Consider the following 25,679-nt stretch of genomic DNA (forward strand, 5'->3'; position numbering starts at 1 on the left):
ATCAATACCTCTCATCATCTTATAAACCTCTATCAAGAGGATCTGCAGAAATCTAGAGAACTACACACGAAGTGCTGGAGGAGCTCAGCATGTCAGGCAGCATCTATGGATGGGAATCAATATTTCAGGCCATGACCCTTCATTGGGATTCTTGATACCCATGTATCTGGAATATCAACAAGCAAAGAAAATAGAAAGTAGTGTGAAAAATTTAGTTCAAGGCTTAAAAAATCCTGCCAAACAGAGATCAATAGTTTACAAATACAACAAAGGCAATAAACATTTTCATCAATACCAACATTGACCTTTTTAATGAAAATATCTTGGTCCCATTTCAATCAGTAAAATTTACAAAGATAAATAAGAACTGAAATGACAGCTTTTGAAAAGACTATTGATACTCAAACACCACCCTGGACAGAAGGAGGAAGAGGAGTAACACACATGAAAAAAAATCACACAACAGTCAGATAAAACTTCTGAGTGTATATTTTCATCAAAAATGAACAGGATTCAGCACTCCATGTGTGTATATGCAATCGTGATAAGAAATACAGACCAGAAAACTTAAATGAGAGGCCAACTCAGAGAAATGAATCATCACTATGGAAGAAAACATTAACCAGTGGAATGAGTATGACCCTCCATGGGAGACATCCCAATGATCTGAGCAGACGAGATGTTGACAAGGAAGCATCGAACACCTGACTGAGAGTTGGAGACCTCTTCCCAGAAACAGAGGAGGCCTTGCAGAAATACAGGACCAGGTGATGAACGAAAAAAAAAAATCAAAAATACATAAAATACAAACAAACAAGGTAGTAAGTGCAGAAAATGCCAACAGAACCAGACTCAATCCAACACATTCCAGGATCCTGCAGCAGATTACCTCAATCTGATTACTTAGAAAGGTACAATTAAGTGGCAAATATCATTCACCAAAATCTTGCTTTAAAATACAAACTCATGAATGCCCTCAATCACTTCATAAAGATACCATAAATTCAAGCCTGATCCAAAAGTCAAAATATTACAAATATTATGATAATCAATACATTATTTCAGATAGGACAATCCATAATAACCATCCGGATATAATAATACAGGATAAACAAGCAGGTACAACTCCCTCAATAGATAAAACCATTCCCAACACACATGTCCTCGACCAGTGGAGCATCTCACCACAGGTATTGTTTGTGTCATCAGACAAACGAAAGATTTTCTCTGTCAATCAGCCTCCAAATGTTGCTACTCTGTCATTCGTTGCCACGCCCCGCTGCTGATTCCCTTCTCCTCATCATACGTTCTTACCCCGACCATCGTCCAGATCCCCAAACTCTGCCCTGTGCAGACCCGCCTCTGGTTTCTGACTCTGCTCCATTGAACATCCAACTAATGGTTTCCCATTCTGCTTTCAGTCTTTACAGGACAGTGGTGTTTTCTAACAACCCTTTAGCAGCAGGGAAAATGATCCATAATGTGGAAATGAGTCACGAATCAGGAGGTTAACTACCAATGTCATTCTTCCTCAGCACAGAGGTTAGAGGGGCGAAGAACATCTCAAGACAGAACTGCAGTCAGCTCGACTTCTTCAGTCTGCAGAAAATTCAAGGGAAACCTCTTCACCCACAGAGTGGTGACTGTTTGGAACCCATCACCACAGGGAGAGCGAGAGGGGAACAGCAGGGGAGGGTTTAAAAGGACTGTCATGGAACTGAATCACTGGCATGGTCCAGCCGGCCTGAGTTGACTCTCCATTGTACACTGGGTGTGTTATAAATTCACTAAATACTGGAGACAGAGTTTAAAATAGAACTGACTTATTTGTCTCAGATCCAGAATATTAAACTCCAGTCCCATTAAAGGTGAATATGCAGCAGAAGAAACTCCTCCCATGCCCAGTGACCAGGGTGCAGAACTGGGTGTGGTGAGCAGCAGCAATAATTGCAGAGTTCAGCACCGACAGTCACTCTCGAAATTGCATTCAGCAACGGTGATGGACAAATATTCAGCATGCAGCTTATTGAAACTTTCTCCCCACTGTGAACCCGGTAGTGTGTCACAAGTGTAACACACTGTAAGGTTTCACTGCTCATGTAATGGCCTCTCTGTAATGATTCACTGCTGAGGTAATGGTTTCTCTGCAGCAGCAATGTTTAGGTTACGAATAGAAATAACAGGGTTTTGGAGTGCGGGCTATCCAATGACAGAAATATTCTTTCTTGCGAGTCTGGAAGAGAGATTTTCATGGTCTTTTGCTGGGGAGAGATGAGAAGATGTGAATGGAGAGAGTGGGCAATTTTTTTTTTGTTTTCTTTTTTTTTCTTTATTCACCCTATAGTCAAAGTAAGAATTATGAAGCTCAATCTTTTAATCAAATATTGTGCACGGTTTGTTATTTTGGAGTACTGATTTGTAACAAGGGACATATCACACAGCATCCACCCAAACGAGATTTCTTAAGTTTGGCCGGGCTGGGGGGCTATCACCCCCTATATTAAGCTGCTAGCCGAAGTGAGAGTTACAAAAGGTCAGATGACTGAGTGAGTCGCTTCCCACATTCACAGCAGGTGAACGGCCTCTCCCTAGTGTGAAATCAATGATGCAGATTTGGTTGATTTGGCTGTGAGAATCTCTTCCCAATGTCTGAGCAGGAGATCGGCCTCTACCCAGTGTGAACTTGCTGGTGTCTCTGTAGATGGGATGACCGAGTGAATCCTTTCCCACAGACTGAGCAGGTGAATGGCCTCTCCCCAGTGTGAACTGACTGGTGTGCTTGCAGGTGGAATGCCTGAGTGAATCCTTTCCCACACTCTGAGCAGGTGAATGGACTTTCCCCAGTGTGAGCTGACTTGTGTATCAGTAGGTGAGATGACAAGATGAATCCCTTCCCACAGATTGAGCAGGTGAATGGCCTCTCCCCGGTGTGAACTCGCTGATGTACCTTCAGTTGAGATGACTGAGTGAATCCCTTCCCACAGTCTGAGCAGGTGAATGGCCTCTCTCCGGTGTGAACTCGCTGATGAACCTTCAGTTGCGATGCGCAAGTGAATCCCTTCCCACAGTCTGAGCAGGAGAACGGCCTCTCCCCGGTGTGAACTCGCTGATGTACCTTCAATTGAGATGACGAAATGCATCCCTTCCCACAGCCTGAGCAGGTGAACGGCCATTTCCCTGTGTGAACTGACTGGTGTCTCAGTAGGTCAGATGACAAAGTGAATCCCTTACCACAGTCTGAGCAGGTGAATGGCCTCTCCCCCGTGTGAACTCGCTGATGTACCTTCAGTTTAGATGAGCAAGTAAATCCCTTCCTACAGACTGAGCAGGTGAATGGCCACTCCCCCATGTGAACTGACTGGTGTCTCTGCAGGGAGGATGATTCAGTGAATCCTTTCCCACAGACTGAGCAAGTGAATGGCCTCTCCCCAGTGTGAACTCTCTGATGTTCCTTCAATCTCGATGAGCAAGTAAATCTCTTCCCACAGTCTGAGCAGGTGAACGGCCTCTCTCCAGTGTGAACTCGCTGATGTACCTTCAGGTTAGATAAGCAAGTGAATCCCTTCCCACAGACTGAGCAGGTGAATGGCCACTCCCCAGTGTGAACTGACCGGTGTCTCTGCAGGGAGGATGATTCAGTGAATCCTTTCCCACAGTCTGAGCAGGTGAATGGCTTCTCCCCAGTGTGAATTCTCTGATGTTCCTTCAACCTCCATGAGCAAGTAAACCCCTTCCCACAGTCTGAGCAGGTGAATGGCCTCTCTCCAGTGTGAACTCGCTGATGTACCTTCAGTTTAGATGAGCAAGTGAATCCCTTCCCACAGTCCGAGCAGGTGAACGGCCTCTCTCCAGTGTGAACTGACTGGTGTGCCAGTAGGTCAGATGACCGAGTGAATCCCTTCCCACAGTCTGAGCAGGTGAACGGCCTCTCTCCAGTGTGAACTCTCTGATGTACCTTCAGTTCAGATGACTGAGTGAATCCCTTCCCACAGTCTGAGCAGGTGAATGGTCTCTCTCCAGTGTGAATTCGCTGATGTACCTTCAGTTTAGATGAGCAAATGAATCCCTTCCCACAGTCCGAGCAGGTGAACGGCCGCTCCCCACTGTGAACTCGTTGGTGTGCCATTAGGTCAGATGACCGAGTGAATCCTTCCCCACAAATTCAGCAGATAACCATGCTCTGCCCAGTGTGAACCGACTGGTGTGTCCACAGGTGGGAAGACCGACTGAATCCCTTCTCACACACAGAACAGATTAATGGCCTTGTCCCAGTGTGAACTTGCTGATGTACCTTCAGTTGAGATGACCGAGTGAATCCCTCCCCACTGTCTGAGTAGGAAGGATGGTCGAGTGAATCCCTTTCTCCACTTCTTAAATATCTGGACAGAGACAGCAAAACTGGCGTGTTGTGTTCGAGATTCCCGTAGACAAATTCCTTGTCATTTGTAACCTGTGAAAAGATTTACAAAATCCATCAATGGGTGTAGAACAACATTTCAGATGAGATCACTTGAGTTGTGAAGGTGTGATCTGGCATCACACTGTTACTGTGAGGTTCAACCCAAGTTGGAGAGGGAAATCATCTTCTAACTGGGCACAGTGCTGGTATCTGGAATGACCATCAAACGCTCTGATCCTCTTCCTGTCTCTATGAGAATGGGGCATTTCTGCCATCTCCAATCTGTGACCTGGCTCAGTTTGACTCTCTCCATTGGTATTATTCCCTGTTCCCACTGAGCTGCATGGGTGCCTGGCCCCACAGTAACTGAAACACTCTCACACAAATAGCCGACAGTGCATTCCACACACCCAGAACTCTCTGTGTAAAAAACTTACTGGGGAATTCCGCCTGCTGCCTAATGGAGTGACACACAATTTTTGTGGCTCTGTTTAATTCTTCCTGTTCCCCAGTTTAAACTCGGAATTTTTAACTTTTATTTGTCAGATCTTAGAGGGGAATAGTTGTTACTGTGTCACAATCTTTAAGAAGTGGAAAGCAGCTTTCTGAATCCAGCAATGGGAAGGGAAAAACTTCAAAAGAAGGATTAGAATATATGCAAACAACAGGAATTCTGCAGATGCTGGAAATTCAAGCAACACCCATCAAAGTTGCTTGTGAACGCAGCAGGCCAGGCAGCATCTCTAGGAAGAGGTACAGTCGATGTTTCAGGCCGAGACCCTTCGTCAGGACTAACTGAAGGAAGAGCTAGTAAGAGATTTGAAAGTGGGAGGGGGAGGGGGAGATCCAAAATGATAGGAGAAGACAGGAGGGGGAGGGATGGAGCCAAGAGCTGGACAGGTGATTGGCAAAGGGGATATGAGAGGATCATGGGACAGGAGGTCCGGGGAGAAAGGGGGGGGGGGAACCCAGAGGATGGGCAAGGGGTATAGTCAGAGGGACAGAGGGAGAAAAAGGAGAGTGAGAGAAAGAATGTGTGTATAAAAATAAATAACGGATGGGGTACGAGGGGGAGGTGGGGCATTAGCGGAAGTTAGAGAAGTTGATGTTCATGCCATCAGGTTGGAGGCTACCCAGACGGAATATACGGTGTTGTTCCTCCAACCTGAGTGTGGCTTCATCTTTACAGTACAGGAGGCCATGGATAGACATGTCAGAATGGGATTGGGATGTGGAATTAAAATGTGTGGCCACTGGGAGATCCTGCTTTCTCTGGCGGACAGAGCGTAGGTGTTCAGCAAAACAATCTCCCAGTCTCGCCAATATATAGAAGGCCACATCGGGAGCACCTGACGCAGTATATCACCCCAGCCGACTCACAGGTGAAGTGTCACCTCACCTGGAAGGACTGTCTGGGGCCCTGTATAGTGGTAAGGGAGGGAGTGTAAGGGCATGTATAGCACTTGTTCCGCTTACAAGGATAAGTGCCAGGAGGGAGATCAGTGGGGAGGGATGGGGGGGACGAATGGACAAGGGAGTCACATAGGGAGTGATCCCTGTGGGGCGGGGGGGGAGGGAAAGATATGCTTAGTGGTGGGATCCCGTTAGAGGTGGCGGAAGTTACGGAGAAGAATATATGCCTGTTTGGGCTGAGCGTTTAGAACATGCGTTGATGGCTCTCGACAAGAAAATAGATAATAACACTTCTGAGATGAGGTCATTTCGACAGTTTTCATTTCATACAGGAAAGTATTATTCCTTGAATTCTGAACTTAGAGTCAAAGCGTCAGATAGTGGATATTTCAGCCCGCTTGGAACAGTCTCAACGCAAGATTATCGATCTGGAAGCAAGAGCTCGTCGGAATAACATTCGAATTGTTGGACTGAAGGAAGGCTCTGAGATTGGGGATTTATTGGACTATTTTGCTAATTTGTTTCAATCTGTTTCTGGATATTTTACCTCAGCTTCCCGATATTGAAAGAGCACATAGAATTTTCACTTCGAAATCTCAAGATCTGAATAAACCAAGGTCAGTTTTGGTCAGCTTTCTTCGTTTCAAAGTTAAAGATCAAATCATAAAATATGCAAGGAAACACAGAGTTTTTAAATTCAAGGGTTCTGAGAATTGTTTTTATGAAGATTATCCATGGGAAGTTATGGAACAGCGGTTCAAATTCATTCCAGCTATTAAGATAGCCCATGATAAGGGAATATTCCCATCACTTCGCTATCCAGCCCAATTAAAATTATTTCCCAAAGATTTGACTCCATGTGTTTTTCTAGATCCCAAAGCAGCATTGGACTATGTTAATTCTATTTTGGAGGTGGCCATGGTTTGAATGGCGTTAGGTCTGCTGAATAATTTTCTGAAAGAAAACAAGCTTTGAAGATTTCTGATATATTGAAGATGTCCTTTGATCGATGGACCATTTAAAGAAGATGAGATCTTCTTGATTTGACTGATGAATGACTTTTCCAAAATCTGCTTGGTGTACTAAGTGAATTAACACAGTGGACAAATTGTTAACTGATTTGATTATTTGTTTTTATCCTTCCTTTCCTTCATTAATTAAGTGATAGTTTTCATAGTTTATAAGGACTTTTTCTATATGTATGTATGTGTGTGTATGTATATATAGCGAGGAGTGCTTAGTTAGTAGATAGATAATTCGTCTCAGTTTTTCTTCTAAACACAGCTTTTTTTTGATTGGGCAGTAAGTCAAAGGGATAATGGCGCCAATTTTTCTTCGTAAGAGATTACATAGACATCTTTCGTTTTGTTTTATTGTTTTGATGTCTTTGGCGATTGTTTTTGCATTCCCCAGTTTATTTTTAATGATTAAGCATAAACATCTGTTTTCTCCTCTGCAGGGCTTTCTTATTTTAGGGTCGTGTTTTTTTTTGTAAATGGGGTGGGGGGGGGAATTAAGGAAAACATTTAAAATCACTATTATAAATTGGGCAGCTCGTGGAGTTCTGTTTCTTTTTTCCTTTTCTATGGGGACGCATTCCGGCTTTTTCTTTTTCTTTGCCGGATTTCTGGCTTTTAGGATGGGGGGAGGATTGGGGTTAGTTTTGAACTATAGGTTTCACTGTAGGATTAATTTTAGTTTTTTTATATCGTATTTTTTCCCATTACGAAGTTCTGGAGCATGCATGTTTTCTGTATGGTTATACTTATCACCGCCATTTTTGATTAGCCCATGTTGGTATGCGTGTACTTATGTGTTAAAAAAATATTTTATTGTAGTTAAACAGATAAACGTTATTAGTTGGAACGTACATGGCTGGAATCATCCTAATAAGCAAAAGAAGACTTAAAATTATTAATCGATTCCAACCCGATACATTTTTCGCTCAAGAAATGCATATCAGAACGGGCCATCAAAATAGATTTTTTAAAATGTGGAAGGGCCTTCAATATCAGGCCACGTATCAAAATAAAACAAAAGGAGTATCTATTTTTATTAAATCTAATATTTTATTTATCCAAGAAGACATTGTGTCAGATACTAATGGTAGATTTTTAATTGTCAAAGGAACAATTTGTCATAGAAAAATTGGCCTGGTTAATCTATATGGACCTAATGTAGATGATCCTTCTTTTCTAAAAACGTATTTGGTTTATTGCCGGATTTAAATGAATATATGTTGTTAACAGGTGGTGATTTTAGCTGTTGTTTAAGTCTGTTGATTGACAAGAGTTCAACCAATCAGCGGCTTCCGAATTGTTCAGCATCACTTATTACCCGTTTTTTAATCGATTATGGTTTGGTCGAAATTTAGAGACATCTACATCCTAATGACAGAGATTATTCTTTTTATTCACATGTTCACAAAAAATATTCCAGAATCGATTATTTTATAGCTGATTTCCAATTTTTGTCCAAAGTCTAGAAATGGGAATATGACGCTATCGTTGTTTCGGATCATGCGCCTTTAAGCTTAGCTTTTGATTTGAATGACGTCAGTATTGCAAACTTCCCTTGGCGTTTTCCAGAAAATGTATTACAAAGTTTGGACTTTGTCAAATTTACTGAGACTCAGATAAAAGATTTTTTTCTTTTTAATAATACCGGAGATGTGTCGAAATTGATTATATGGGATACCTTTAAAGCATATTTGCAAAGTCAGATAACCTCCTATTTAGCTAAGCTTAATAAGCAGACAAAAAATAGAGTTAGATAAGATTTCAAAACAAATTAAAGACTTGGATAATATTTATGCAATGGCTCCTAAAGTTAATTTATTTAAACCAATAGTTGAACTTCAATCACAATATAATTTACTATTAACTTATCCTATTGAATGAAATTTGCTTAAATTGAAAAGTCAATTTCATGTGCATGGAGATAAAAATAATAAGCTATTAGCATCTCAATTGAAAGCAGCCAGAGCTAAAAGACAAATTTTTAAAAATTCGTAAGGGAGATGGTAGTTCAGCTTGTAATTATGAAGACATTAATAAAATTTTTCAAGACTTATACATTGAACTTTATAAATCTCAGTTTCCAGCTGATCCTGCTAAAATGAATGCCTTTTTACAAAAGATTGATTTCCCTCAAATTTCTGTTGAAGATCAACGAACTCTTGATTCTCCTATTACTGAAAAAGAAATTCAGAAAGCTATTCTTTCAATGCAATCTTGTAAAGCTCCTGGATTGGACGGTTATTCTGTAGGATTTCATTAAAAATTTGAAAAATTGCTTTCTCTATATATGTTGGAAACGCTTAAAGATTCTTTTTTGATAGAAGAATTACCTCCCACATTTTATGAAGCTTATATTTCTTTAATTCTTAAGAAAGATAAAGACCCTACTGACTGCGCTTCATATAGACCTATTTCATTATGAAATGTGGATGCTAAAATTCTTTCAAAAATAATGGCTAATCGATTAGACAATATTCTAGCTAAAATTATCTCTCAGGACCAAACAGGTTTTGTAAAGGGCTGATATTCTTTCTCTAATACTCAGAGACTGTTGAATGTTATATACTCATCCTTTTCTAAGACTCCCCAATGTGTTGATACTGAAAAGGCATTTGATAGAGTTGAATGGAAATACTTATTAACGTTTTAGAGAAATTCAACTTTGGTACTAATTTTAATAAGTGGATTAGAATGATATATAAAAGCCCTATTGCTACTGTTATTACTAATAATGGCAGATCTCCTTTTTTTCGACTCTCGCGGGGTACGAGACAAGGATGTCCGTTAAGTCCCCTGTTATTTAATTTGGTGTTGGAACCCTTGGGCATTCCGCTTCATGAAGCTAAAGATATCCATGGAATTTCCATAAATGGGACTATTCAGAAGATCTCCCTTTCTGCTGATGATCTCTTAGTTTATGTTTCGAATCCTGAAGAATCCATTCCTAGTTTATTGAAATTATTAGATGAATTTGGAAAGTTTTTGGGATACAAACCAAACCTTCATAAAAGTGAATTATTTCCTCTAAATGATTCTGCTTCTATAAATGATGACATTCCTTTTAAAGTTACAGACTCTTTTAAATATTTAGGTATTATTATTACTAAAAATCACAGAGACCTTTTTAGAGCTAATTTGGTTCCTTTAGTGGATTTTATGAAGCAATTATTTTGTAAATGGAATCCACTTACACTTTCGTTAGCTGGTTGAATTCATGCAGTTAAAATGATGATTTTACCAAAATTTTTTATATGTATTTCAAAATATTCCTATTTTTTTAACTAAGAAGTTTTTTGATCAGGTTGATTCTATTATTTCATCATTTTTGGAAAGGCCAAGAATTGGAAAATATCAATTACAAAAATTAAAAAGGGATGGAGGTCTTTCTCTGCCTAATTTAAGAATGTACTATTGGGCTGTTAATATACGTTACATGTGTTCCTGGTTATATTGGGTTGATAAAAATGAATGACCACCATGGGCTGATTTGGAATTCAAAGCTGTGAAACAATTTTACTTACCCTCGTTATTAGAAGCTTCTTTACCTGTACAACTGGCCAAAATTTCTAATCTAAATTTATATCCTATGATTAAGCAGTCATTACGAATTTGGTATCAGTTTCGTAATTTTATTAATCTCAAAAAATTTAACCTTCTTAGTTTAATTTATCGAAATTATTTATTTAAACCTTCATTATGCGATCCTACCTTTTTTATTTGTTAGAATAAAGGAGTCTATTCCTTCATGGATCTGTTCCAAGAAGGTCGATTGATGTCTTTTGAGAAATTAGTAACTAAATACTCTCTCCGGTACTCACATTTCTTGCAATATCTTCAGGTCAGACATTTCTTACAAGAATATTTAACTAATTTTCCATATATACAGGATTCTGACCTGTTAGATATTATTTTTAAAATGAACCCTTTAGTGAAAGGTTTTATAGGGACAATTATAATTTACTGTTACATCAGTACAATTACCCTGTACTTAAGGTTAAGCAAGATTGGGAAAGAGAGCTTAACATAACGTTGATAACAGAAGATTGGTTGCAAATTTTGAAGTTGGTTACCTCTTCTTCAATCTGTGTCAGTCACTCTTTAATTCAATTTAAAGTTGTACATCATTACTATTTGACAAAGGAGAGACTGTCTAAAATGTTTCCTAATGTTGATAGTCAGTGTGATAGATGTAAAACTGAGACAGCTATATTGACACATATGTTTTTTGGTCGTGTTCGGTATTGAAATATTTTTGTAAATCTATTTTCTCTACAATTTCTAAAGCTTTAAAAATTAATTTACAACCTAATAAATTGAGTTTTGTTCAGTATAATCCCTCAATATATTCATGTTATTTCTATATCAGACCAACCTGTAATTGCATTTGTTACATTAATGGCCAGAATTTCCATTTATTGAAATGGAAAGATGCCTCTGCTCCCACTTTGATACAATGGTTCTCTCAGGTGATGCTATGTCTTAGTTTGGAGAAAATCAGAAGTTGAACTTTTGATCCTTGATTTGACTTTGAGAAAAGATGGGCTTCTTTTGCTGGCTACTATCATCTGATTTGAGTTAATTTAGGTGGTTTCCTTCTGATTCTTGTTTAAATGGATTTGAGTTGCAGATTGATGTTTTTCTTTTATGTAAGCTTGTATGGCGTATAAATCCGGGGTTGTGCTCCAAATGGGTTTTTTGGTTAGCAGGGGATTTTTTTGCTTTAGTTGGTAGGGGCTCTTTTTTTTCTTTCTTCCTTTTCTTCACAAAAAATATTCTTAACACTTTATTTTTCTCTTATTACTATTGATATATCGTTTAGCTTTGTTAAGCATATATTTGGTCAATTAATTCCTCATTGTACATATTGACATGTTGACTTGATTACATTAATGTATTTTTTGTTGATCTTCAATAATAATAAAAAAGATTAAAAAATGAAAATGAAAAACTTTACCCCTGACATCCTCTCGGTATTTATTTCCAAGCACCTTAAAACTCTGCCCCTGAGAGCTTGGATACATACCTGGAATTATGATGTAGTGGCCATTACAGAGACTTGGCTGGCACCAGGGCAGGAATGGATTCTCAATATTCCTGGATTTCAGTGCTTTAAAAGGGATAGAGAGGGCGGAAAAAGGGGAGAAGGGGTGGCATTACTGGTCAGGGATACTATTACAGCTACAGAAAGGGTGGGTAATGTAGCAGGATCCTCTTTTGAGTCAATATGGGTGGAAGTCAGGAACAGGAAGGGAGCAGTCACTCTACTGGGGGTATTCCATAGGCCCCCTGGTAACAGCAGAGATACAGAGGAGCAGATTGGGAGGCAGATTTTGGAAAGGTGCAATAATAACAGGGCTGTTATCATGGGTGACTTTAACTTCCCTAATATTGATTGGCACCTGATTAGTTCCAAGGGTTTAGATGGGGCAGAGTTTGTTAAGTGTGTCCAGGATGGATTCCTGTCACAGTATGTGGACAGGCCGACCAGGGGGAATGCCACACAAGATCTAGTACTAGGTAATGAACCGGGTCAGGTCACAGATCTCTCAGTGGGTGAGCATCTGGGGGACAGTGACCTCTGCTCCCTGGCCTTTAGCATTATCATGGAAAAGGATAGAATCAGAGAGGACAGGAAAATTTTTAATTGGGGAAAGGCAATTTATGAGGCTGTAAGGCTAGAACTTACGGCTGTGAATTGGGATGTTGTTTTTGCAGGGAAATGTACTATGGACATGTGGTCGATGTTTAGAGATCTCTTGCAGGATGTAAGGGATAAATTTGTCCCGGTGAGGAAGATAGAGAATGGTAGGGTGAAGGAACCATGGGTGACAAGTGAGGTGGAAAATCTAGTCAGGTGGAAGAAGGCAGCATACACGAGGTTTAAGAAGCAAGGATCAGATGGGTCTATTGAGGAATATAGGGAAGCAAGAAAGGAGCTTAAGAAGGGGCCGAGAAGAGCAAGAAGGGGGCATGAGAAAGCCTTGGCGAGTAGAGTAAAGGAAAACCCCAAGGCATTCTTCAATTATGTGAAGAAAAAAAGGATGACAGGAGTGAAGGTAGGACTGATTAGAGATAAAGGTGGGAAGATGTGCCTGGAGGCTGTGGAAGTGAGTGAGGTCCTCAATGAATACTTCTCTTCAGTATTCACCAATGAGAGGGAACTTGGTGATGGTGAGGACAATATGAGTGAGGTTGATGTTCTGGAGCATGCTGATATTAAGGGAGAGGAGGTGTTGGAGTTGTTAAAATACATTAGGACAGATTTATGTCCTCGTTGTCCACGGGAATGGTACCAGAGGATTGGAGGGAGGCGAATGTTGTTCCCTTGTTCAAAAAAGTTAGTAGGGATAGTCCGGGTAATTATAGACCAGTGAGCCTTACGTCTGTGGTGGGAAAGCTGTTGGAAAAGGTTCTTGGAGATAGAATCTATAGGCATTTAGAGAATCATGGTCTAATCAGGGACAGTCAGCATGGCTTTGTGAAGGGCAGATCGTGTCTAACAAGCCTGATAGAGTTCTTTGAGGAGGTGACCAGGCATATAGATGAGGGTAGTGCAGTGGATGTAAGCTATATGGATTTTAGTAAGGCATTTGACAAGGTGCCACACGGTAGGCTTATTCAGAAAGTCAGAAGGCATGGGATCCAGGGAAGTTTGGCCAGGTGGATTCAGAATTGGCTTGCCTGCAGAAGGCAGAGGGTCGTGGTGGAGGGAGTACATTCAGATTGGAGGATTGCGACTAGTGGTGTCCCACAAGGATCTGTTCTGGGACCTCTACTTTTTGTGATTTTTATTAACGACCTGGATGTTGGGGTAGAAGGGTGGGTTGGCAAGTTTGCAGACGACACGAAGGTTGGTGGTGTTGTAGATAGTGTAGAGGATTGTCAAAGATTGCAGAGAGACATTGATAGGATGCAGAAGTGGGCTAAGAAGTGGCAGATGGAGTTCAACCCAGAGAAGTGTGAGGTGGTACACTTTGGAAGGACAATCTCCAAGGCAGAGTACAAAGTAACTGGCAGGATACTTGGTAGTGTGGAGGAGCAGAGGGATCTCGGGGTACATGTCCACAGATCCCTGAAAGTTGCCTCACAGGTGGATAGGGTAGTTAAGAAAGCTTATGGGGTGTTAGCTTTCATAAGTCGAGGGATAGAGTTTAAGAGTCGCGATGTAATGATGCAGCTCTATAAAACTCTGGTTAGGCCACACTTGGAGTACTGTGCCCAGTTCTGGTCACCTCACTATAGGAAGGATGTGGAAGCATTGGAAAGGGTACAGAGGAGATTTACCAGGATGCTGCCTGGTTTAGAAAGTATGCATTATGATCAGAGATTAAGGGAGCTAGGGCTTTACTCTTTGGAGAGGAGGAGGATGAGAGGAGACATGATAGAGGTGTACAAGATAATAAGAGGAATAGATAGAGTGGATAGCCAGCGCCTCTTCCCCAGGGCACCACTGCTCAATACAAGAGGACATGGCTTTAAGGTAAGGGGTGGGAAGTTCAAGGGGGCTATTAGAGGAAGGTTTTTTACTCAGAGAGTGGTTGGTGCGTGGAATGCACTGCCTGAGTCAGTGGTGGAGGCAGATACACTAGTGAAGTTTAAGAGACTACTAGACAGGTATATGGAGGAATCTAAGGTGGGGGCTTATATGGGAGGCAGGGTTTGAGGGTCGGCACAACATTGTGGGCCGAAGGGCCTGTACTGTGCTGTACTATTCTTTATCTCTATATCTTCGTGTTAGCCATTTCAACCCTGGGAATAAAACTCTGGCTATCCACACGATCAATGCCCCTCGTCATCTTATAAACCTAAAAAAGGCTGTAAACATAAACAAGGAAATTATACATTGCTTTGAGGATTTGATAGAAGTATGCAAAATTATGAGGGTATAGATAGGGTAAATGCAAGCAGCTTTTTCCACTGAGGTTGTGTGGGATGATAAACAGAGGTCATGGGTAAGTGGGGAAGGTGAAATTTCAAGGGGAACATGTGAAAAAGCTCTTTACTGAAATGGTCGTGAGGGTGTGGAATGAGATGCCAGCACAAGTGGTGAATATGAGCTCGGTTTCACCATTTAAAAGAAGTTTGGATGGGAGCCTGGATGGTTGGGGTACAGAGGGCGATGGTAGTTGCATCAGACAGCTTAAATGTTTTCTCAGCATTAACTAGATTGGCCAAATAGCCTGTTTCCATACTGAACTTCTCCATGTTTCAATGACAGACAAGCTGGCCAAACTTGCAACGGAGCAGCAATGGCTGGAGTTTCTGGGAGCAATTCGGGAGTTGAGTGATCGACACATCCCAAAGAAGTGGAAGCATTGTAAAGGCAAGAGGGCACAACCGTGGCTAAAATGAGAAGCCAAAGCCAACATAAAAGCCAAATTGAGGTCAAAGAAAAGAACAAAAACTATTGGGAAACTTTTAGAAATCAACAGATGACTAAAAAAAATGTCAGTTGAGCTCAGGGCGTGGAATTATGATATTGTAGTCATTAATGAGTCTTGGCAGCACTCAACAGTCTGAGGCATTTAGAGGAACAAAATATCGAGAGCCTCAATATCTCTTGAAAACGAAGGTTCCTTGCACCAGTTAACTTTCAACCTTTATTTTGACAGGCACATACAAACTCAAAATCCTCAAAATTTCACTTCTGAAGGCCTCCCACTTACAAAGTACCGCTTTGCCAGAAAACAGCCTGTCTCAAACCACACTTGTCAGATCCTTTCTGATACCATCAAAATTGACCTTTCTCCAATTTAGAATCTCAATCCGAGCTGACTCTGTCTGAGGTCTGAACAACATCTGACTGGCGTCAAGAAAACTAATTCTCCCTCATTGTCACAAAAACAAAGGAGCTGATTGTGGACGACAGGAGGAATGGAGACAGGCTAACCCCTATTGACACCAATGGATCTGGGGTTGAGAGGTTGAACAGCTTTAAGTTCTTTAGCATAAACATCATCAAGGATCTCACATAGTCTGTACATACTGTCTGTGTGGTGAAAAAAGCACAACAGCACCTTTCACCTCAGATGGTTGAAGAAGTTTGGTATGGGCGCCAAATCCTAAGAACTTTCTACATGGAAACAATTGAGAGCATCCTGACTGGCTGCATCACTGCCTGCTATGGGAACTGTACTTCCCTCAATCACAGGAACCTGCAGAGAGTGGAGCGGACAGCCCAGTGCATCTGTAGATGTGAACTTCCCACTATTATAACCATATAACAATTACAGCACGGAAACAGGCCATCTCGGCCCTTCCAGTCCGTGCTGAACGCCTACTCTCACCTAGTCCCACCAACCTGCACTCAGCCCATAACTGTCCATTCCTTTCCTGTCCATATAGCTATCCAATTTTACTTTAAATGACAATATTGAACCTGCCTCAACCACTTCTGCTGGAAGCTCGTTCCACAAAGACAGGAGTGTAAAAAGGGCCTGAAGACACCCCAACCACAAACTTTCCAGCTGCTACAATCCGGGAAACAATACCTCACTATTAAAGCCAGGATCAACAATTTCCAGGACAGCTTCTTCCACCAGGCCATCACACTGATTAATCCATGCTGATACAATTGCATTTCTATGTATATTGACTGTCCTATGTACAAACTATTTATTATAAATTACTATAAATTACACATTGCAAATTTAGATGGAGACGTAACGGAAAGATTTCCACTCATATATATGAAGGATGTATGTAATAAAGTGAATTCAATTCAATTCACCTCTCCACTGTCTGTTCTGTCATTCTGGCTCCCATTTCCCCTACAACCTATTTTAACCATATCACCCCCCTCCCACCACACTAGCACTAGCAAGCCTTACCACTAGGATATTAGTCCCCTCTTGTTCTGTTCCCCAAACGAACGAATCCCGTATCACCCCTTTGACTTTCCTCTGCCAGAAAATACCCCTCAACAGTTTCTAAACTGGACCACCTGTTGTGCGGGATAGTAACAAGAGTACTCTGTGATGGCTATTTAACCTCATTCCCCTTCTTGACTCTCACCCAGTTTCTGTGTCCTGCACCTTGGGTGTAACTCACCTGTCTTCATGTCCCATCTATCACCCCCTCCAACTCGTGGATGATCCAGAATTCATCCATTTCAAGTTCCAACTCCTTAAAGTGCAGGGTTACAAGCTGCAGCTGGATGCACATCTTGTTGGTGAGTGCATCAGGGACACTGGAGGTCTCCCCACCTTCCCACCAATGTCCCCTCTAATTTGTAATGACCAGTGTGCACATAAATCTTGTACCGTGCATGTTTTTACCCAGTGACAACATGTGCACAGTGAATTTCATATAGAGAGGTATTCATTTTAACAGCTAGCAAATCACTGTCAATAAGAACTTTTATCTCCTCTGGGTTCGATCAAGTTATTGTGCACTCTCGCACAACCTATGTAGTAGGCCTGTAACGGGTAACGAAGGATTTTCTCGCCAGAGCATTTGCACACCATCCATTTGTGATTTGCTTGCTAAATGGCACTTTAAACAGTCAAATTTCCAAATATCACCTCACTTGCAAATTCTCCAGCAACTTTTGCATTGCCACAATACACACAGAGAACACTAGCTTCTATATTTGTACATAAATATTTCCCCTGAACCCTCCCCCAGGTGACTAACAGTGGTGAACTCATTGATGGCAATGCCAATGAATATAAAGGGAAGGGCAGTAGTCTGTTTCATTGGAGTCTGACACGTTTGTGATGTGAAAGCTACTTGTTGCCCAGGACAAAGGTGTTTGATATCATTATGTACCCATAGAGAATGGGTCAAAAAATGTTCTCATGGTAGCAAAGTCAAGAACAAGAGGAGGGAGAACGAGCAACACACACAAAATGCTGGAGGAACTCAGCAGGCCAGGCAGCATCTATGGAAAAGAGTACTAATGCTGAATTCCTCCGGCATTTTGTGTGTGTTGCTTGGATTTCCAGCATCTGCAGATTTTCTCTTGTTTGTGATCGGAGGTAGAACAAAGGTGATTTTCTCAACAGCTGATGTAAAAGATTTTGTTCCCTTTCTCCGAGTTCCCAATCCTTGCATTTAGACAGCTGGAGCTCAGCTCTGTCTGAGAGATCCATCGGTTCCCATTCCCTCATCAGCCGGAAGCTCCCCGGGGCCCGTGTACGGGTCGTGGGGCTGAGAGAGAGGGACGAGAGGCGGACTGTCTCCGGATTGCGGGTCACGGTGTCCGCAACTCACAACTATTGTCCCTCAGTCGGTGTGAAATAACTAACCCGGAGCCGCTCTCTTACCTGCAACGTCTTCTAAGGCCTTTTGTGTACTGCGCATGCGTGATATTCGGGACCATCCGCAACCCTGACGCCTGCGCATTCAATCGGTGCTTCAGCGACGGCGAAAATTGTTGCGCAGAGCTTTCTGGGTAATCACGGTGCCATTAAAGGTTTCTGCAAGCAGCCGTTCTGTATCGATACCTCAGGTTTTTTTTGTGTGCAGAAAATTCAGCAGCTGTTTAACGCAGAAAGCAGCTCCCATTAACAAAACACTTAATATCAGCAAACTTCCTGCGTGTTTAATGCCAAAGTAGAGCTCAGGCAGCAACTAAGCAGCGGAGTACACAGCCAATGCATGCTGAAGGGGCTCGGCCTAAACGTTGTCTGTTTATTCCTCTCCACATTTGCCCCCTGATCTGTTGATTTCCATCAGTAATTTGCAGAAATTAACCTTTTTTTTTTCATTCAACAGGTTTCCAGCTGTTTCTGATCTTTCATTTGTAGCCATATCCTGCTGGTCTGATTTCTCCTGCTCCTCATAAACTCTAGACCCCATCTTTCTCTGGGGCCCCAAAGTCCTGACTCAGGCTAGCAACTCTTTGGTTTCTCACTCCACTCCATCGAAAATTCATTCACTAGTCTGCTGTCAGACTTTAGAGGTGCATTGCTGTCTGAGGCACAGTCTTTTCAAATGAGTGAAAATGACCCAAAACGTTGGAAAAGCGGGGAAGGAGTTTAACTAGATCAGGTGACGGGTGGAGGGTCTCCCACCTGAACCGGTGACTCTGCTCCTTGGCCCTCACACGCTGCCCGATCCAGCTGCTGCATTTCCCACATTATTCCATATTTACACCAGATGCATAGTTACATTTTCTCTCCATATCTTCCCTGTCGATTTCCCTCCACCTCTAGGTCAGAGAGTCACGGACTCAATTCCCATCCCGGTCCGACACACAATTCAGACCCAAACTGAAAATGTGCAGATTCCATTTAAATCAGAGTGTGTTTATAAACACTACTTTATATTCTCATTCCTCCGGCCTCACTGGACAGGAACACTGAAACATCCAGTGAGAAACAGCAGGAGGTGGCTATTCTGCCCCTCTAACCATCAACAAGATACTGGCTACTCTCCCATCTCAGCCACATGTTTCTGCCAGATCCTTATTTCCTCGATCCCTTCGGTCTCCACACATCTGCCGGTCTCAGTTTTATGTGAGGACCATCACTGAGTCTTCACCGGACTCTGTGGTGGGGATTTACAGACCTACACCACCCTCGGAGTGGAGACATTTCCCGTCACCTCAGTCCCGGACAGTCCACCCCCTTTTTCAGAGACTGGGATCCCTGGTTCAACCGGTAATGATGTTGTGCATTTCCATGTGTACACCTCTCAGTCCTGGATTCTCTAAATGAAAGGGTTATCACATTTAATCTTTCTTCATATGATGACCCTACCACTCCAGGGATCAGTCTGGTGAATCTTCATTGCACTCTCTATAACAAATACTCTCTAACCCCTTTGTTAATCCTCTATGGAGTTAATTTCCATTTTCTGCAGGCCCGTGTTGCCCCAACCACCCACCTCCCACCCCTGTCACTATTTCCACCTTCCCACCTCCCCCTCACCTGGATCCACCTCTCACTCCCCAGCTCTTGCCCCATCCCCACCCCTCACCTCTTTTCTCTGACTATTTCCCGTCCACTCTCAGTCCAGAGGGAGGGTCTCGGCCCGAAATGTTGACGGTCCATTTCCCTCCACAGATGCTGCCCGACCCACTGAGTTCCTCCGGCAGTTTGTTCTTTGGTCTGTATAACCCGTGTTAGTGTGGGGAGCGGGATTTTACACCATATTCCCGGTACAATCTCAACAAAACACAAATAATTGTCACTTTGCCCGGACCATTGGCCCCGCTTGCAGGGCAACAGTCTGCCGGTGTTTGCCCCCCAATGTGGTGAATCGCCCCCACCGTGGGCTCAGACATTTCCACAGATGAGCCCCTCCTGTCCCCACCGGGACAAACATCCTGTCCGCCCCCTCTCTCACCGTCTTCATCCTTTCAATAAAATCCCCCTCTCCCTCCCCGGGGAACCGGCATCAAACCGACGGGCCGAGCGGTCTCCTCCTACCTCTCAGCGATACATCAGACTCCGGCCGCAGGAGACGCTTCACAAACGCCCCAACTTCCCTCGGAGGGAAATGGAAATAAATCAAAAAGCGGACATTTACTTTGGGATTTGTTCTCCTCTGGTGGCGAGGTAGCCGGAGCAGACGACCATTTCGGCAGGGTTAACGCCCACTCCGCTGGTTCGCTTCCGCTATTGGGGGTAACCAGTGATTGACATTCCTGCGCACCAATGGCAATAGCGCAGCTCGTGAAGCGTTGCTTTTCAGCCGTTAAACCGATAAAGCTCGAGCAGGGCGGCGCGCGGGTGACATCAGACATCGCGCATGTGAGGGCAGATCCCGGTGTGGGGAACCCATGTGTGACGACATGCGCGTGGGGGGGTCTGTGTGACGTCACCTGTGGGCGAGCGCTCGTATTGAAAAGCCCCTTAATGGGCGTTTCTTTATGCACAAAATACTCTGCAGATGCCGGGTCAAAGCTACACGCACAACACGCTGGCGGATCTCAGCAGGTCAGGCAGCATCCGTGGAAACGGACAGTCAACGTTTCCGGCCGAGACCCTTCGTCAGGACTGAAGAGAGAGGGGCAGGTGGGGGAGGGTGGGAATAGGGAATAGCATTTTTGCATGTGTCAGGGTGCGAAGAGGTTCAGTGGAGGCAGACTGTCTATTGACATCTTCTATAAGCCCACTGACTCTCATAACTACCTCGACTATACCTCTTCCCACCCTGGCATATGCAAAAATGCTATTCCCAATTCCCAGTTCCTCCATCCTCGCTGCATCAGCTCCCAGGATGAGGCTTTCCATTCCAGGAAATCTCAAATGTCCTCTTTCTTTAAGGATCGTGGTTTCTCTTCTGCTGTCATCAATGATGCCCTCACCCACATCTCCTCCATTTCCCGCACTTTGGACATCACCCAATCCTCCAGCCACCACAACAGGGACAGAGTTCCCCTTGTCCTCACCTATCACCCCACCAGCCTCCGGACCCAGCACGTCATCCTCTGCAACTTCCGCCAACTTCAACAGGGCCCCACCATGAAGCACATCTTTCCCTCTCCACCCCTGTCCGCAGGGATCGTTCCATCCGCAACTCCCTGGTCCCTCCCCACGGATCTTCCACCCGGCACTGATCCCTGCAAATGGAAGTGCTACACCTGTCCATATACCTCCTCTCTCACCATGATTCAGGGCCCCAAACAGTCCTTCCAGGTAAGGAAACATTTTACCTGTGAGTCTGTTGGGGTCATCTATTGCATCTGGTGCTCCTGGTGCGGTCTCCTCTACATCGGTGAAACCTGACGCAGATTGGGGGACAGCTTCATTGAGCACCTGTGCTCCGCTCCCGGTTGCCACCCACTTCAACTCTGCTTCCCATTCCCATTTGGATATGTCCATACATGGCGTCCTCTACTGCCATGATGAGGCCAAACTGAGGTTGGAGGAGCAACACCTCATATACCATCTGGGTAGTCTCCAGCCCCTTGGTATGAACACTGAAATCTCCAACTTCTGGTAATTCCCTCCCCCTCCCCAGTTTCACTCTGCCCCCTCCTCCAGCTGCCGATCACCTCCCTCATGGTTCCACCTCCTCCTACTACCCATTGTGCTTCCCCCTATTCCTTCTTCACCTTTCCTGCCTATCCCCTCCCCGCTTCCCCCACCCCCACACCATGATCCTTCCCCGTACTGGTTTTTCATCTGGCACCTACCAGCCTTCTCCTTCCCACCCTCCCCCCACCTTCTCTATAGGGTCCCTGCCCCCTCCCTCTTCAGTCCTGACGAAGGGTTCCGGCCCGAAATGTTGACTGATCCGTTTCCTCAGATGTTGCCTGACCTGCTGAGTTCCTCCAGCATGTTGTGTGTGTTGATTTGACCCCAGCATCTGCAGAGTACTTTGTGTTTGTGGTGACATTGCCGTACTTTTATGAAAATATATAATGGCGGGAGGTGAAGATGGCGGCACGACAGTGAAATGATATTGTATTCGTTAAATGGGGGGTTGTGCACAATCCTGATTTGCTGGAGACAGAAGTGAGAAGCACTGAAGAACATCTGGAGAAATTTCTGAAATGCCCGGTTCGCTGCCGCTGCTACTGTGCGATCGAGAATCTCCAGAGGGTAGGCCCCAAATCCTGTTGCTGGCGGTCGGGGCTGAGGTTGAAGCACTCGGCAGAGATGGTGCTCGGTGTCAGAGGGCTGGTCGGAGGCTTGAAGTTTTCAGATGACTCAGAGATGGACTGTGGTCGAGTGCCTCCAGGATGCTGCATCGGCAAGTTTGCGGCGCTGGAAGCATGGCAGGGAGAATTTTCTTCCTTCTCTCGTCTGCCTGAGATCATGGAACTTTCGAGAGACTTTGAACTTTTTTTACTGTGCCCATGGCCTGTTCTTCATCAAGTTACGGTATTGATTGCACTGTTGTAACTATATGTTATAATTATGTGGTTTTTGTCAGTTTTTCAGTCTTGCTCTGCCTTGTGTTTCTGTGATATCACACCGGAGGAACATTGTATCATTTCTTAATGCATACATTACTAAATGACAATAAAAGCGGACTGCGTGTCCTCACAATCTAATCTAATCTAATATATTGGTCCCATTTCAATCAGTAAAATTTACAAAGTTAATTAAGAACTGAAATGACAATTTATAAAATACTACTTTCACTGAAACACTATCTTGGACAGAAGGAGGAAGAGGAGTAACACACATGAAAAAAAATCACACACAGGCAGATAAAACTTCTAAATATATATTTTCATCAAAAACAAACAGGATGCAGTACTCCATGTGTGTAAATGCAATTGTGATAAGAAATACAGACCAGAAAACTGAAATGAGATACTAACTTAGAAAAATGAATCACACTATGGAAGAAAACATTAACCAGTGGAATGAGTATGACCCTCCATGGGAGACATCCCAATGATCTGAGCAGACAAGATGGTGACAAGGAAGCATCGAGCACCTGACTGAGAGTTGGAGACCTCTTCCCAGACACAGAGGGGTTCCTTGCAGAAATACAGGACAAGGTGGTTAACAAAAGGAAACGAAATCAAAAATACATGAAATACAAACAAACAAGGCAGTAAGTGCAGAAAATGCCAATAGAAACTAGACACAATCCAACACATTCCAGGATCCTGCAGCAGTTTAACTCAATCTGCTTACTTACAAAGGTACAATCAAGTGGCAAATATCATTCACCAAACCCTTGCTTTAAAATACTAATTCATGAATGCCCTCCATCACAGTCATAGTCATACTTTATTGATCCCGGGGGAAATTGGTTTTCATTACAGTTGCACCATAAATAATTAACTAGTAATAAAACCATAAATAGTTAAATAGTAATATGTAAATTATGCCAGGAAATAAGTCCAGGACCAGCCTATTGGCTCAGGGTATCTGACCCTCCAAGGGAGGAGTAGTAAAGTTTGATGGCCACAGGCAGGAATGACCTCCTATGATGCTCCGTGTTGCATCTCGGTTCATAAATCCACCATAAGTTCAAGCCTGATCCAGTTTTAGAATCAAAATCTTGCAAATTATATGATAATCAATACATTATTTCAGATAGAACAATCTATAATAACCACCTGGATATAATATTACAGGATAAACAAACAGGAACAACTCCTTCAATAGATAAAACCATTCCCAACACACACATGTCCCTCGACCAGTGGAACATCTCACCACAGGTATTGTTTGTGTCATCAGTCAAACGAAAGATTTTCTCTGTCAATCAGCTTCCAAATGTTGTTACTCTGTCATTCGTTGCCACGCCCTGCTGCTGATTCCCTTCTCCTCATCATACGTTCTTACCCCGACCATCGTCCAGAGCCCCAAACTCTGCCCTGTGCAGACCTGCCTCTGGTTTCTGACCCTGCTTCATTAAACATCCAACTAATGGTTTCCCATTCTGCTTTCAGTCTTTAGAGGACAGTGGTGTTTTCTAACAACCCTTCAGAAGCAGGGAAAATGACCCACAATGTGGAAGTGAGCCATGAATAAGGAGGTTAACTACCAATGTCATTCTTCCTCAGCCCAGAGATTAGAAGGGCGAAAAACATCTCAGACAGAACTGTAGTCAGCTCGACTTCTTCTGTCTGCAGAAAATTTAAGGGAAACCCCTTCACCCACAGAGTGGTGACTGTTTGGAACCCATCACCACAGGGACTGTCATGGAACAGAATCACTGGCAGGGTCCAGCCGGCCTGAGTTGACTCTCTACTGTACACTAGGTGTGTTATAAATTCACTAAGTACCAGAGACAGGGTTCAAAATAGAACTGATTTATTTGTCTCAGATCCAGAATATTAAACTCCAGTCCCATGCCCAGTGACCAGCGTGCAGAACTGGGTGTGGTGAGCAGCAGTAATAATTTCAGAGATCAGCACCGACAGTCACTCTCGAAATTGCATTCAGCAACGGTGATGGACAAATACCCAGCATGCAGCTTATTGAAACTTTATCCCCAGTGTGAACTCGGCAGTGTGTCACAAGGTTTGATTACTGAGTGAATCCCTTCCCACATTCACAGCAGGTGAACGGACCCTCCCCAGTGTGAACTCAATGATGCACATTTGGTGGAGATGGCTGAGAGAATCTCTTCCCAATGTCTCAGCAGGTGATCGGCCACTCCCCGGTGTGAACTCGCTGGTGTGCCAGTAGTTTGGATGACCGAGTGAATCCCTTCCCACATTCACAGCAGGTGAATGGCCACTCCCCGGTGTGAACTGACTGGTGTGCCAGTAGTTTGGAAGACTGATTGAATCCTTTCCCACATTCTGAGCAGGTGAATGGCCTCTCCCCGGTGTGAACTGACTGGTGTGCCAATAGGGTGGATGATTCAGTGAATCCCTTCCCACAGTCAGAGCAGGTGAATGGCTTCTCCCCAGTATGAACTCGCTGGTGTCTCTGTAGGGTGGATGATTCAGTGAATCCCTTCCCACAGACTGAGCAGGTGAATGGTCTCTCCCCACTGTGAACTCGCTGGTGTATCTGTAGTTTGGGTGACTTAGTGAATCCCTTCCCACAGTGTGAGCAGGTGAACGGCCTCTCTCCAGTGTGAACTCGCTGACGTACCTTCAATTTAGATGATTTAGTGAATCCCTTCCCACAGTCCGAGCAGGTGAACGGCCGCTCCCCAGTGTGAAATCGCTGGTGAGCTATTAGGTCAGATGACCGAATAAATCCTTCCCCACAAGTTCAGCAGATGACCAGCCTCTGCTCAGTGTGAACTGACTGGTGTGTCGACAGGTGGGAAGACTGACTGAATCCATTCTCACCCACAGAACAGATGAATGGCCTTGCCCAGTGTGAACTTGCTGATGTTCCTTCACTTGAGATGACCGAGTGAATCCATTCCCACTGTCCGAGCAGGTGAACAACCTCTCCCCGTGTAAAATGACAGGGGTGCCAGTCAGTCAGATGATCGAGTGAATCCCTCCCCACAGTCTGAGCAGG

The 25,679-nt window shown here is 43.6% G+C and overlaps 1 protein-coding gene across 1 annotated transcript; it reads right to left on the reverse strand.

Annotated features, from left to right (window-relative positions):
* Window positions 1–300: 300 nt before the first annotated feature.
* LOC134342110 (zinc finger protein 850-like) lies at window positions 301–25,418 on the reverse strand (the record flags this gene model as incomplete). The annotated part of the gene is made up of 2 exons (XM_063040047.1): window positions 301–4,159; window positions 24,933–25,418. Coding segments are annotated over 2 exons (1,977 nt in total), but the record flags the coding sequence as incomplete, so codon positions are not given.
* Window positions 25,419–25,679: the final 261 nt, after the last annotated feature.

The sequence above is a fragment of the Mobula hypostoma genome, unplaced genomic scaffold (genome assembly GCF_963921235.1).
Source record: "Mobula hypostoma unplaced genomic scaffold, sMobHyp1.1 scaffold_45, whole genome shotgun sequence".
Taxonomy (NCBI): Eukaryota; Metazoa; Chordata; class Chondrichthyes; order Myliobatiformes; family Myliobatidae; genus Mobula; species Mobula hypostoma.